Source organism: Moschus berezovskii, chromosome 17 (assembly GCF_049115385.1).
Source record: "Moschus berezovskii isolate FMDL1 chromosome 17, NW_MosBer_1.0, whole genome shotgun sequence".
Classification (NCBI taxonomy): Eukaryota; Metazoa; Chordata; class Mammalia; order Artiodactyla; family Moschidae; genus Moschus; species Moschus berezovskii.
Genome location: NC_142476.1, coordinates 37,066,837 through 37,080,247, shown reverse-complemented (window position 1 = coordinate 37,080,247; position 13,411 = coordinate 37,066,837). Strand labels below are relative to the sequence as shown.

General features: G+C 41.3%; 1 protein-coding gene across 9 annotated transcripts in view; it reads left to right on the top strand.

Moving 5' to 3' along the window:
* DARS2 (aspartyl-tRNA synthetase 2, mitochondrial) overlaps window positions 1-13,411 on the top strand; it is a 31,900-nt gene that overhangs the window by 14,277 nt on the left and 4,212 nt on the right. For 8 of the 9 annotated variants that reach the window (XR_008685060.2, XM_055419218.2, XM_055419211.2 and 5 more), the window contains 5 exons: window positions 2,439-2,501; window positions 5,982-6,134; window positions 10,584-10,802; window positions 11,007-11,117; window positions 13,006-13,081. Coding sequence is in view for 8 of the 9 variants with exons in the window: in XM_055419218.2 (XP_055275193.1) it covers window positions 2,439-2,501; window positions 5,982-6,134; window positions 10,584-10,802; window positions 11,007-11,117; window positions 13,006-13,081 (622 nt within the window). In the remaining variant the exon portion in view is untranslated. The remainder of the gene's footprint in view (window positions 1-2,438; window positions 2,502-5,981; window positions 6,135-10,583; window positions 10,803-11,006; window positions 11,118-13,005; window positions 13,082-13,411) is intronic. The other variant, XM_055419213.2, reaches the window with a different exon arrangement.

The window sequence follows — 13,411 nt, the reverse complement described above, 5'->3', positions numbered from 1 at the left end:
TTAGAGAAAAACATCTATTTCTGCTTTATTGACCATGCCAAAGCCTTTGACTATATGGATCACAATAAGTTGTGGAAAATTCTTCCAGAGATGGGAATACCAGACCACCTTACCTGCCTCTTGAGAAATCTGTATGCAGGTCAGGAAGCAACAGTTAGAACTGGACATGGACCAACAGACTGGTTTCAAATAGGAAAAGGAGTATGTCAAGGCTGTATATTGTCATCCTGCTTATTTAACCTATATGCAGAGTACATCATGAGAAACGCTGGGCTGGAGGAAGCACAAGCTGGAATCAAGATTGCCGGGAGAAATATCAATAACCTCAGATTTGCAGATGACACCACCCTTATGGCAGAAAGTGAAGAGGAACTCAAAAGCCTCTTGATGAAAGTGAAAGAGGAAAGTGAAAAAGTTGACTTAAAACTCAACATTCAGAAAACAAAGATCATGGCATCTGGTCCCATCACTTCATGGGAAATAGATGGGGAAACAGTGGAAACAGTGGCTGACTTTATTTTTGGGGTCTCCAAAGTCACTGCAGATGGTGACTGCAGCCATGAAATTAAAAGACACTTACTCCTTGGAAGGAAAGTTATGACCAACCTAGACAGCATATTCAAAAGCAGAGACATTACTCTGCCAACAAAGGTCCGTCTAGTCAAAGCTATGGTTTTTCCTGTACTCATGTATGGATGTGAGAGTTGGACTATAAAGAAAGCTGATCGCCAAAGAATTGATGCTTTTGAACTGTGGTGTTGGAGAAGACTCTTGAGAGTCCCTTGGACTGCAAGGAGATCCAACCAGTCCATCCTAAAGGAGATGAGTCCTCGGTGTTCACTGGATGGACTGATGTTGAAGCTGAAACTCCAGTACTTTGGCCACCTGATGCAAGGAGCTGACTCTTTTGAAAAGACCCTTTTACTGGGAAAGATTCAGGGCAGGAGGAGAAGGGGACAACAGAGAATGAGATGGTTGGATGGCATCACCAACTCAATGGACATGAGTTTGGGTAGACTCCGGGGATTGGTAATAGACAGGGAGGCCTGGAGTGCTGCAGTCCATGGGGTCGCAAAGAGTTGGACGTTACTGAGTGACTGAACTGAACTGAGTGTCTCTAGAACTATAAGGAGAGAATGATAAAACCTTATGAATTTGAGTTTACACTCTCAAGATCTAGTGCTTTTATTTTTCTTTTTAATGCTGTAAAGTTCTGCTGTACTTCCTTTGGGATTATTTTTCTGTTTCCAGCCTCAGTTTGTCCAAAGGCTCCCAGGCCTGTATCAGTTTTAGCATAGCCATTGCTCGTTGGTTAGGGTTTTCTGAGACTCCGGGGTCTGTTGTATTAATAACAGAGGGAGAGTAAGGAGGTGGAGCTATGAAAAGCAAAAGGAGTGGAAATGAGAGTAGGAGAATTGTTGGGTTGGGTAAGCATGGACTCTTTAGTAATGGGACATGTCTTTTTTCTGTAGTTAGCACATCTGCTGAGAGGGATTGGGGGCAGGAGGAGAAGGGGACGACAGAGAATGAGATGGCTGGATGGCATCACCGACTCAATGGACATGAGTTTGAGTGAACTCCGGGAGTTGGTGATGGACAGGGAGGCCTGGCGTGCTGTCATTCATGGAGTCACAAAGAGTCAGACATGACTGAGCAACTGAACTGAGCACGTCTGCTTTGGAAATAATTTAGGAGGAGGAGTTCCAAATGTATTTTGAATAGGATGACTATTTTGAAAGACTACTCAGTTGAATATAAAGGCATATTAGAATATTTAAAATGGGTATAAGAATTCAGTCCCATTACTTTTTATTCACTTCATATGTTCAGTGGAAAGTAATTTGGTGCCCATACTCTAGTCCAGATACATTGAATGTGTTCAGGTAAGCTCAGTATAACATATATTGCTTGATATTATTTATCCCAATTTGAGTATAACCATTCTTTCCCAAGTAGATTAGAAGGGTCAAGAACTGCATGTAGACTCTAGGGTCATGAGCCATGTTTTCACCTCTTTATATCTCACGTATCTCACGTAGCTGAGCTCCATGAGTATTAGTGATGATGATAGCCATAGTGTCTCACTTAGAAACACATTGGGATAATTTAAAGAAATAAGATATAAAGAATTTTAAGTGACCTGGAATAATCAAATTCCAAGCCTTCTTATTGATCTTGTTGATTTTTCACAATTCAGTTGTAAAGATACATTTTGAACATATTATGTATGAACAGTCTTCTGTGGAATACATTTTATTGAGACCTGCACAATTAGAATACAACCTGAAACAAGCCTTAAAATTTTGTCATTTGACAGCAGAAATTAAATCTTTATTGAATCTTATTATAATGGAAAGACACAAAATATATTTCTTTCCCATTTCATAGACATGTTTGTGAAGCTGTCATATTGATGAATTTACTTTTTCTTTCATCAGAAATACTTGAAAAGGAAGGACATTGAGTCCATTAGAAAATTTGCAGCTGACCATTTTAATGAGGTAAGGAACAGGTTTTTTCCTTTCTTTTAGGGATTCAATATTTTTAACTATTAATTGCTTGTATTCTTATGCTATCATTAGTTTTGAGAGGTTTGTTATTTCAGATCAGTCTTCTACTTTTCTTCTTTTTCTTTTGAAAGTTAATCTTACCCCTGGGTATAACTCCCAAGACTCCAACTTAGTTGAATTTACCATTAATCAGAATGCAAATTTCAACCATAGCCTTTTAAAATAAATAATAGTACTTTAATGCAGTTGGGAAGATTAAATAAAGCCCAAGCTTTAATATGCCCAAGGTTTAAATGAAGCATGGTTAGTGTGAAAGAAAGCCAATATTCATTATTCTTCCCATACCCTTTTTAAAATTCTGAATATACCTGTCCTTAGATATACTTTGTGTTCTTGGCTTGGTGAATGGTAACACTAAAATCTGTAGGAAAAGGAGCAGGGAATGGGCATTCTTACACTGTCACTGGAAGTGTGAATTGCCTCAGTCATTTGGAATCAATAACTTTACAAATAGTCATGCTCTTTGAGTCAGTAATTTTCTATACTTTAAAGAAAGGATCTTGGATATGAGGACACTTACACACAGTATTATTACAGGAATAAAATGAAATCATATGGGAGTGATTTAATTAAGGAAGAATTAAGGAAATAAATATTAAAGTTCCTTTTTGAAGTTTGTAATGTAGGGGAAATGTTCAGGTTATAATGATCTGTAAGAGAAGGAGAATACAGAATTATATATTCACTGATCATAAACATTGTATTTGTGGATTGAAACACTGTATAAACACTGTATTTGTGGATTGAAAATGGACTACCCAGATAGTCTTCTCAGCAAGTGGTATTGGGAAAGCTAGACGGCCACATGTAAAAACACACTTCAAACATACTGTCACACCGTAAAAAAAGTAAATTCAAAATGGCTTGAATGTTTAAAATATAAGACATAACACCTTTAAACTCCTAGAAGAGAACATAGGCAAAACTTTCTCTGACATAAATTGTGGCAATTCTTTGTTGGATCAGCCTCCCAAGGCAAAAGAAAGAAAAGCAAAAACAAGCAAATGGGACCCAGCCACATTTACAAGCTTTAGCTCAGTAAAGGAAATCATAAACAAAACCAAAAGAAAACCTATGGACTGGGAGAAAATATTTGCAAATGATGTGAGCGCCAAGAGCATATTTTCCAAATTTACAAACAGCTCATACACCTGAATATCAAAAAACCCAATCAAAAACTGGGCAGAAGACCTAAGCAGACATTTCTCCAAAGAAGACATAGAGATGACCAGTCATTAGAGAAATGCAGACCAAAACTACAATGAGGTATCACCTCAAACCAGTCAGAATGGCCATCATCACAAAGTCTAAGTAAATAATGAAAGCCAGAGAGAATGTGAAGAAAAGGCAACTCCCCTACACTGTTGGTAGGAATGTAAATTGATGCAGCCAATATGCAGAACAGTATGGAGGTTCCTTAAAAAACTAAAAATAGAGTTAACTATTTGATCTAGCAATCACACTCTTGGCATATATCTAGAAAAGAGGAAGACTCTAGTTTGAAAAGATAGAGGCACCCCAGTGATCATAGCAGCACTATTTACAATAACCAAGACATGGAAGTAGCATTCCATGTGTTGCACACTTGTGGGGCCTTTTAAATATGAAGCTTAATTTCTGTCATCTTTACTTGTGTGTTGGGGCTCTTTTTGTAACTTGCATGTCTCTTTTGTTTTCATGTCCTTTCCATCATTTTGTCTTTTTTATTCTTTCAGGAAGATTTCTTCAGCTCTCCTGTTGAAATTTAAGTAGTCATATTTTTATATCCTACTAGTTGTCGCTTCGGAGGAGGCAATGGCAAGCCACTCCAGTACTCTTGCCTAGAAAATCCCATGGATGGAGGAGCCTGGTAGGCTGCAGTCCGTGGGGTCGCTAAGGGTCGGACATGACTGAGCGACTTCACTTTCACTTTTCACTTTCACACATTGGAGAAGGAAATGGCAACCCACTCCAGTGTTCTTGCCTGGAGAATCCCAAGGATGGGGGAGCCTGGTGGGCTTCCGTCTATGGGGTCACACAGAGCCGGACACGACTGAAGTGATTTAGCAGCAGCAGCAGCTCTCGCTTCAAAGAAGGCAATGGCAAGCCACTCCAGTACTCTTGCCTAGAAAATCCCATGGATGGAGGAGCCTGGTAGGATGCAGTCCGTGGGGTCGCTAAGGGTCGGACACGACTGAGCGACTTCACTTTCAGTTTTCACTTTCACACATTGGAGGAGGAAATGGCAGCCCGCTCCAGTGTTCTTGCCTGGAGAATCCCAGGGAAGGGAGAGCCTGGTGGGCTTCCGTCTATGGGGTCACACAGAGTCGGACACGACTGAAGTGACTTAGCAGCAGCAGCAGCTCTCGCTTATTCTTTGCATTTTATTCTGGTTTTGTTGATAAAGTATCTTTTTTAACACCTTTGAAGATTCAAGTTTTTTTGTTCCCAAATTATCTGTTTCCGCTGGGGTCTTTTTTTTTTTTATTTTAATGCTATAGCTTATTCAATGCGTTGCGTTGCATTCCGTCGCTCAGTCGTGTCCGACTCTATGCGACCCCATGGACTGTAGCTACCAGGCTTCTCCGTCCATGGTATTCTCCCGGCAAGAATACTGGAGTGGGTTACCGTTTCCTTCTCCAGGGGATCTTCCCGACCCAGGGATCGAACCCGGGTCTCCCGCATTGGAGGCAGACGCTTTAACCTCTGAGCCACCAATGTGTAGTAATTATTAATTACACATATTTAAGAATAAGCTATTTCAAAAGCTGTTTAAAGGACTGTTTGTAAGTGGTTAGGTTTACTTTCAAGTGAGCAGCAAGATGGTTGGCTGTTTCCCGGGGGCCCTGTGCCTCAGAATTTTGCAGGGTGAGATCAGTTCCTTCTTTTTTAAGAAAAAAAAAAAAAAATTCAGGCAAGTCTTTACTGGGGCCCCTGCTGCAACAGAGAGGAGCAAGAACAAACAACAGTTTCCCTTAATTGTTTGTTCACTGGAGGATGGGGACAGCGGTGGGCAGGGGACAGAAATGAGCTTGTTCCTTATATGGGGTGAAGGTAGGGGGTGTATCCACGTGTTGGGCCATATCAATTCCGTCTTGTGCTGAAGCTGCTCCACTGTTCTCTAGGCTAGAGCTTCCTTCATCTTGCTTCTTTGGTCATTCCTATTTCACTCACATGCAAGCTGCCAAAAATTTTCAGAAATCTCTTATTTGCTGGCATCCCTTCCCACCCTTCTTTCCCTTTTTTTTTTTTTTGTTTGTTTGTTTGTTTTGCATTTTGGTGAGATAACTTTTTAGATTCCTTTAGTATCAGGGAGGAAATAGAGATAATCTCATGCAGGTTCTTTTTCTTTTGGAGACAAGAAATCTTTGCACTACAGGAAAAATAAATCACCCCTGCTTTTTAAAAACTGTAAGTCTTTTTCTTTATCAGGAAGTCTTACCTATATTCCTGAAAACCAATGAAAACTGGAATTCTCCAGTTGCTAAGTTCATAATGGAGGAGCAAGGCTCGGGGCTCGTCAAACTGTTGGAGACCCAAGAGGAGGATGTGGTCCTGCTCACTGCCGGAGAGCACAAGAGAGCAGTAAGAAAAATTACCTCCAGGCTTCTGTGCTGTTGGTGTTGAGTGATGCCTCTCTTCTCCTGTGTGTATAGTACATATTTGAAATTGACTGTTAATTTCATAAAATGGAGCTGCTCTGCATGATTTTATATATATATATATATTATAATTTTATTTATTTTTGGCTGCACTGGGTCTTTTTTGCTGCATTTTCTTTTCTCTTGTTGTGGCGGGCAGGGGCTTCTCATTGCACAGGGTTCTCTTTTTGTGGAGCATACAGTTAGGGCATGCAGTCTTCAGTAATTGCAGCACTCAGACTTGGTTCTTGCTGCTCGCAGTCTGTAGATCTCAGGCTCAGTAATTGTTGTGCACAGGCTTAGTTGCTCCATGGCATGTGCAATCTTCCCAGACCAGGATTCTGGTCTTACTGATAAAGTTCCATGTGTCCCCTGCATTGGCAGGTGGATTCTTATCCAGCGCACCAATGGGGAAGTCCAGTTTTTATATTAATAAATATCTTTTGGCATTTTATGATGTATTATGTAAAAACTATAGTTTTTGCATCAGCTGCCAGCCTCCACTGGCATTGCTCACATAGATTAGATCTGGCTCTGATTAGGAAGGCCACTTAGGTGGAGAGAGGGCTATTGATACTCATTGTATAACTGTGAAAAAAATGTTCATTTTTGAAGTTTAGCAGATTAAGAAAAGTTGGTAGTGCCAAACTTTTATACAGAATGCATTCCTGAAAATGTGGAGGGACGGATCAGACTGCTGGAGGGCTGCTGGGCTGGAGACACTCCTGGTCCTACTTAGTTGAAACAGAATCCCTTTTTCCTCAGGAGCAGCAATTGGGAGGTGTTACAGGCTGCCACACACTGGCTAAATCACCATTGTTCAAGAGATGTATGAAACAGTGGATTTAATTTAGAGATCACTGTAAAATATACAAAGTATGGTTTGTGTGTGCATGTAAGTCGCTTCAGTTGTGTCCAACTCTGTGACCCTATGGACTGTATTGTGCCCTCATTGTAAAATATACAAAGGGTGGTATAAAACTCAAACATGAATATTGAAAATATACTGTGGGGGGTACTTCCGTGATGGTCTAGTGGTTAAGACTCTATGCACGTAGTGGGTGTGGGTTCAGTCCCTCATCAAGGAACTAATATCACATGTCCCGTGCAGCCAAAAAATAAAAAGAAAATATACTGTAGGGAATTCTCTGGTGGCCCCATGGTTAAGACTTTGTGCTTCCACCTCGTGGGAACCAGTTTCAGTCCCTGGTTGGAGAACTAAGATCCCAGATGCCACATGGCACAACCAAAAAAAAGAAAGAAAATATACTAAATATACAGTAAATGTCAAGCATGATAAAAAGTCATCCTTGCACTATCAGTTCAGTTCAGTTCAGTTCAGTCGCTCAGTCGTGTCCGACTCTCCGCGACCCCATGAATCACAGCACGCCAGGCCTCCCTGTCCATCACCAACTCCCGGAGTTCACTCAAACTCATGTCCATCGAGTCGGTGATGCCATCCAGCCATCTCATTCTCCGTCGTCCCCTTCTCCTCCCGCCCCCAACCTTTCCCAGCATCAGAGTCTTTTCCAGTGAGTCAACTCGTCGCATGAGGTGGCCAAAGTATTGCAGTTTCAGCTTTAGCATCAGTCCCTCCAATGAACATCCAGGATTGATCTCCTCTAGAATGGACTGGTTGGATCTCCTTGCAGTATAAGGGACTCTCAAGAGTCTTCTCCAACACCACAGTTCAAAAGCATCGATTCTTCGGCGATCAGCCTTCTTCACAGTCCAACTCTCACATCCATACATGACCACGGGAAAAACCATTGCCTTGACTAGACGGACCTTGGTTGGCAAAGTAATGTCTCTGCTTTTTAATATACTATCAAGGTTGGTCATAACTTTCCTTCCAAGGAGCAAGCGTCTTTTAATTTCATGGCTGCAATCAGCATCTGCAGTGATTTTGGAGCCCAAAAAAACGAAGTCTGACACTGTTTCCACTGTTTTTCCATCTATTTCCCATGAAGTGACGGGACCAGATGCCATGATCTTTGTTTTCTGAATGTTGAGCTTCAAGCCAACCTTTTCACTCTCCTCTTTCACTTTCATCAAGAGGCTTTTGAGTTCCTCTTCACTTTCTGCCATAAGGGTAGTGTCATCTGCATATCTGAGGTTATTGATATTTCTCCCGGCAATCTTGATTCCAGCTTGTGCTTCTTCCAGCCCAGCGTTCCTCATGATGTACTCTGCATATAAGTTAAATAAGCAAGGTGACAATATACAACCTTGACGTACACCTTTTCCTATTTGGAACCAGTCTGTTGTTCCATGTCCAGTTCTAACAGTTGCTTCCTAACCTGCATACAGGTTTCTCAAGAGGCAGCCTTTATAGTGCCTAATTTGTACTTTATCAAGTTTATTCTATTAATTTATACTTGTACTGTGCTTATTTATCATTATTTCTTCCAAAGGAATAGTTTCAGGGTTCAGCTACAAGCCTAAGTTAATCTACTGCCCTTCCCTTTCTCTTCAAGCTATTTAATTACAACTTTTTTTGAAACTATAGTCATTTTTTAAATTAATTCATTTATGAACAGTATTTTTTAATACCAGCCATGAGCCAGTACTGTTAAATTTGCTGGGGGATTCACCAGTTAATTACAAATTTTATTGTCAGTGCATTTTTTTTAATACTTACTTTAGTTGATTGATGATTGTTTTACAACATGTCAATGCATTTCTTAAAAAAGAATTTGGAATTTTGTATTAAAAATCCTGCCACAGATTCATTTGGCTATTAAACTTTTCCCTGATATGAACTGAAAACTGCTCATGTTCTCCTCTCAGGAAGGTATTGCTCTGATTCCTACTGGGACTTCCTCAAGAGAACACTGGAAACCTGATTTATGAGGAATAACATTAGCATTCTGAATATGTCACAGTGAAGGTGCCCTGTGTGGATATCTAAGTGTCAGAATAGGCTACAGAGTGACACCTATGCATGTATGCAAGCACGTCTCCTATTCTAACTGCTCTTTCTCAGGAGTGCCCTGCCTGTCATAGCTAGCACTTATCACAGTTAGCTCACTCTGCTTGCCTAGCACTGTTCAAAGTACTTAGTGTATATTAACTCAGTTAATCCTCATGCCAACCCTATTGAGAGAAGTGCTACACTGTTACCATTTTAAAGGTAAGAAAACTTGGACTTCTCCAGTGGTCCAGTGGGTTAAGACTGTGCTTCCACTGCAGGGGACATGGATTTGATTCCTAGCCAGGGAAATACACATGTTGTGTGGGGAAAAAAAAAGATAAAACTTTGAGTGGAGAAATAAATGACAACCCACTCCAGTATTCTTTTTTTTTTTTAATTGAAGGATAATTGCTTTACAGAATTTTGTTGTTTTCTGCCAAACATCAACATGAATCAGTCATAGATATACACTACTCCAGTATTTTTGCCTGGAGAATCCCATGGACAGAGGAGCCTGGCAGGCTATAGTCCAAGGGGTCGCAAGAGTTGGACATGACTAAGCGACTACACAACAACAAGAAAATTGAGGCACAGAGTTTAAAAATTTGTTCACACTCACACATGGAGGACCCTGACTTCTAACCCACAAAGTCTGGTTCCAGAAGTCACACTACTAATGTAACCTCTAACCCATACTGCCTCTCTAATAATGGCCAACATTTATTGAATGTTAAGTGTATACCAGCCTCTCATCAGCTCCTCCCCACAATCCTTCAGGAACAGTAAGGAAATACTCATCATAATGGCTGGTTCATATTACAGAGCTTATCTGACTTGATCTTCACAATAGTCTTTAAAGTAGATATTTTATCTCCATTTTACTATGGGAAAAGGTGCAGAGGAGTTAGTCAGTAGCCAAACTGAGATACAGACCCATGTTAATCAAGCTCTGGTACCTGTGTTCTCAAGTCACTGTGTTAGCAAATACTCAGCAAATCTGCTGAGTGTGGCCATCATCCTCAGCAGTGTCGCAGATCATCCTCAGATCCTTCACTCCTTAGAGGCAAAGAGTGTCTCATCTGTAAATTGGATAGCTCAATTGGTAAAGAATCTGCCTGCAGTGCTGGAGACCCCAGTTCGATTCCTGAGTCGGGAAGATGCCCTGGAGAAGGGAAAGGCTACCCACTCCAGTATCCTTAGGCTTCCCTCGTGGCTAAGCTGGTAAAGAATCTGCCTGCAATGCAGGAGACCTGGGTTCGATCCCTGGGTTGGCAAGATCCCCTGGAGAAGGGAAGGGATATCCACTCCAGTATTCGGGCCTGGAGAATTTCATGGACTGAATAAGCCGTGGGGTCACAAAGAGTCCAACACAACTGAGCGACTTTCACTTCTCAGAGAAAGGCCTGGCTTTAGAATCTACATGTGTCATTTGCTGCCTGTCCTGTCACAGCAGTTAACGTTTGTATCTTCTGTTTGCAGTGCTCTTTGATGGGAAAATTACGACTGGAGTGTGCTGACCTTCTAGAAGCAAGAGGAGTGGTGCTTCGTGACCCAGCTCTGTTCTCCTTCCTTTGGGTGGTGGATTTCCCCCTCTTCCTTCCCAAGGAGGAAAATCCTCAAGAGCTGGAGTCAGCTCACCACCCATTTACTGCTCCCCATCCGAGTGACATTCACCTTCTTTACACTGAGCCCCACAAGGTATGATATCTATACTTCCAAATTAAAAGGAAATACAGAAACAAGGCAGAGAACTTCAGGTTTCATGGTCTGACCCAGTTCCAGAAACCCCAGAAGAAATTGTCAGATTTGAGCCATTGTCCCTAAGTAGCTACAGTATCTTCAACCTGTGGAACAGAAAACCAGAGATTTTTCTCTAACACGAAGGCTCTTTGACTCTTCTAGGTCCGTAGCCAACACTATGACTTGGTTTTAAACGGCAATGAGATAGGAGGTGGTTCTATCCGAATTCATAACTCAGAGCTTCAGCATTACGTCCTGGCCACAGTACTAAAGGTAACATCATCTTCTAACCTGGCCTTTTTTTAAAACCCTAATATTTGTCTGTTTCGTTAAAATTTGTTGTGAATGGAGGATTCACTAGCTACAGAATAGTGTCAGCTTATTTCTCTACCTTTAGTGTTAGACTTTGAAAAATAATTGAAGATAATGGGTATTTTTTAGTGACTACTGTATGTCAGGCACTGTTTAAGTACCTTATATGCGTGGACACATTTAATCCTCACAGTTGTTTATTTCTTTTGGGTCAGATCTTGGTTGTGGACTCTATAGTTAACAGCGCGGGCTCTGGAACTCATGGGCTCAATAGTTGTGGTGCAGGGGCTTAGCTGCTCGGCAGCATGTGGGACCTTAATTCCCCAACCAGAGATTGAACCCACATGCTCTGTGTTACAAGGCAAATTCTTAACCACTGGACCACCAGGGTAGTTCCCTCACACTTTTTAAATTAAGACCTTTATTCTACTTATTTTAAAGATAAACAGATTAATGAACCTAACCTAAAGTCACATAGCACAGAAACAAGCAGCGCCAGGATTCAGGACCAGGCAGGGTTGCTCTTGAACCCAAGCTCCCAACCTCCTAATCACTGCACTGCTCCAAAATGGATGCAGTCTGAAGTGGCTGAAAATTGTGTTATTTGGGGGGTGGAGGATGCAGTTTTATCCACACCACAAGGCATGCAAGATCTTAATTCTGCAACCAGGGATTGAACCCATGCTCCCTACAGTGGAAGTACAGAATCTTAACCCCTGGACCACCAGGGAAGTCCTGAAAATACTGATACTGCTAGAGAAAAGGAGAGAGATTTGAAAGAATTTTATGTCACTTAGTATTTGAGGTGGGGTAGATTTAAATGATAATGACGGGGAGTGGGTTAATCAAAATTTTCAAAAGAGTCTATGTAGATGCAAGCCTAAGAATCTGTGGTTTGTTGATGACTGTTCAGGAGGCTAGGATGGATTTCAGGATGCCCAAGAAATCCTTGGAGATCTTTGGTCCAGGAGGTCCAAGAGAGTCTGATCCTAAAAGATCACTTTGTGGGGTGGGTTATTCGGGATTGAGGAACTTTATTTCTGAGAACAGGATTGGAGAACTCAGAACACTTTAGCTTTAAAAACGTTACAAACTCCCTTTTCTCCTCTTAAGTCAAAACCCCTAACCACCAGTTTCCCAGCTTCTTTTTTTCTTCATTCCTTTCAAGCTTCTCAAAATGTCAGTGAGAATATATTGCTTGAACTTCTCTTCATACACACCAGTGCCTCTCAGCTCTTCTGCACATTAGAACAGAATCACCTGTAAAGCATTAAAACCAAAACAAGAAAACCACTCACTTTTCCTCAGCAGACCAATTAAAGTAAAAAAGCTTTAGATGTGAGATTTGGGCATTTGTTCCTTAAAGTCTCCCTCACTTGATTGTGATCTGTAGTCTGGTTAGGGAACCATTTCAGACACACTTGCAACATTTCCACAGGCATTGCCCATAAAAGTTATCTTGCCCGTGGTCATCAGATCCAGCAGCCTGTTGGCCCACAAGCTGTCTTATCTTCTGGCAGCATCTGCACTGTTGCCTTCCTGATAACCTCGCCTCTTAGCCCACGTTACAGGACCAGGTCCTCCTTTTCACCCTCTTTTTCTGAGGCCATGTCTCTTGTCCTTAATTGGTCTTACTCTGTCTGCATTATCAGCATAATAGCTGCATTTACTGAGCCCCAGGCATTTCTCTGCATGTTGTAGTACCCCTGACTTATATTCTCTTGCTAAACTGTAGGCCTCTAAAGGTACTGTTTTAATTCAACTTTTATTTTCCCTTTAGCAACTAATTGTATTATTATGGCACCTAGTGGGCCCTCAGTATGTATTTAAATTATCTTTTGAATTTCAGGAAGATGTGAAATTGCTCTCCCATCTGCTCCAGGCTTTAGATTATGGGGCGCCCCCTCATGGAGGAATTGCCTTAGGTAAACAATCTGTCGTTTTTCTAGCCTTGTTTCAGTCCATTGTCTAAGTGTCAAATTCGGGCTCTCAGTTTATGAGGAAGGGTGGGGTTGGGGAAGTGGAGGAGTAAAGAGGGTATGAGGTGAGCCCAAGAGTTCTAAAGAATTTGGTATTTTTGATATTTTTTGCCCACACTGTGTGGCTTGTGGGATCTTAGTTCCCAGACCAGGGATTGAACCCAGTCTGAGCAATGAAAGCATGGAGTCCTAACCACTAGACCACCAGTTGATTCCCTGATGATATATTTTTAAAAATATATTTAACCAGTTATAAAGATAAAACTTAACTGATAA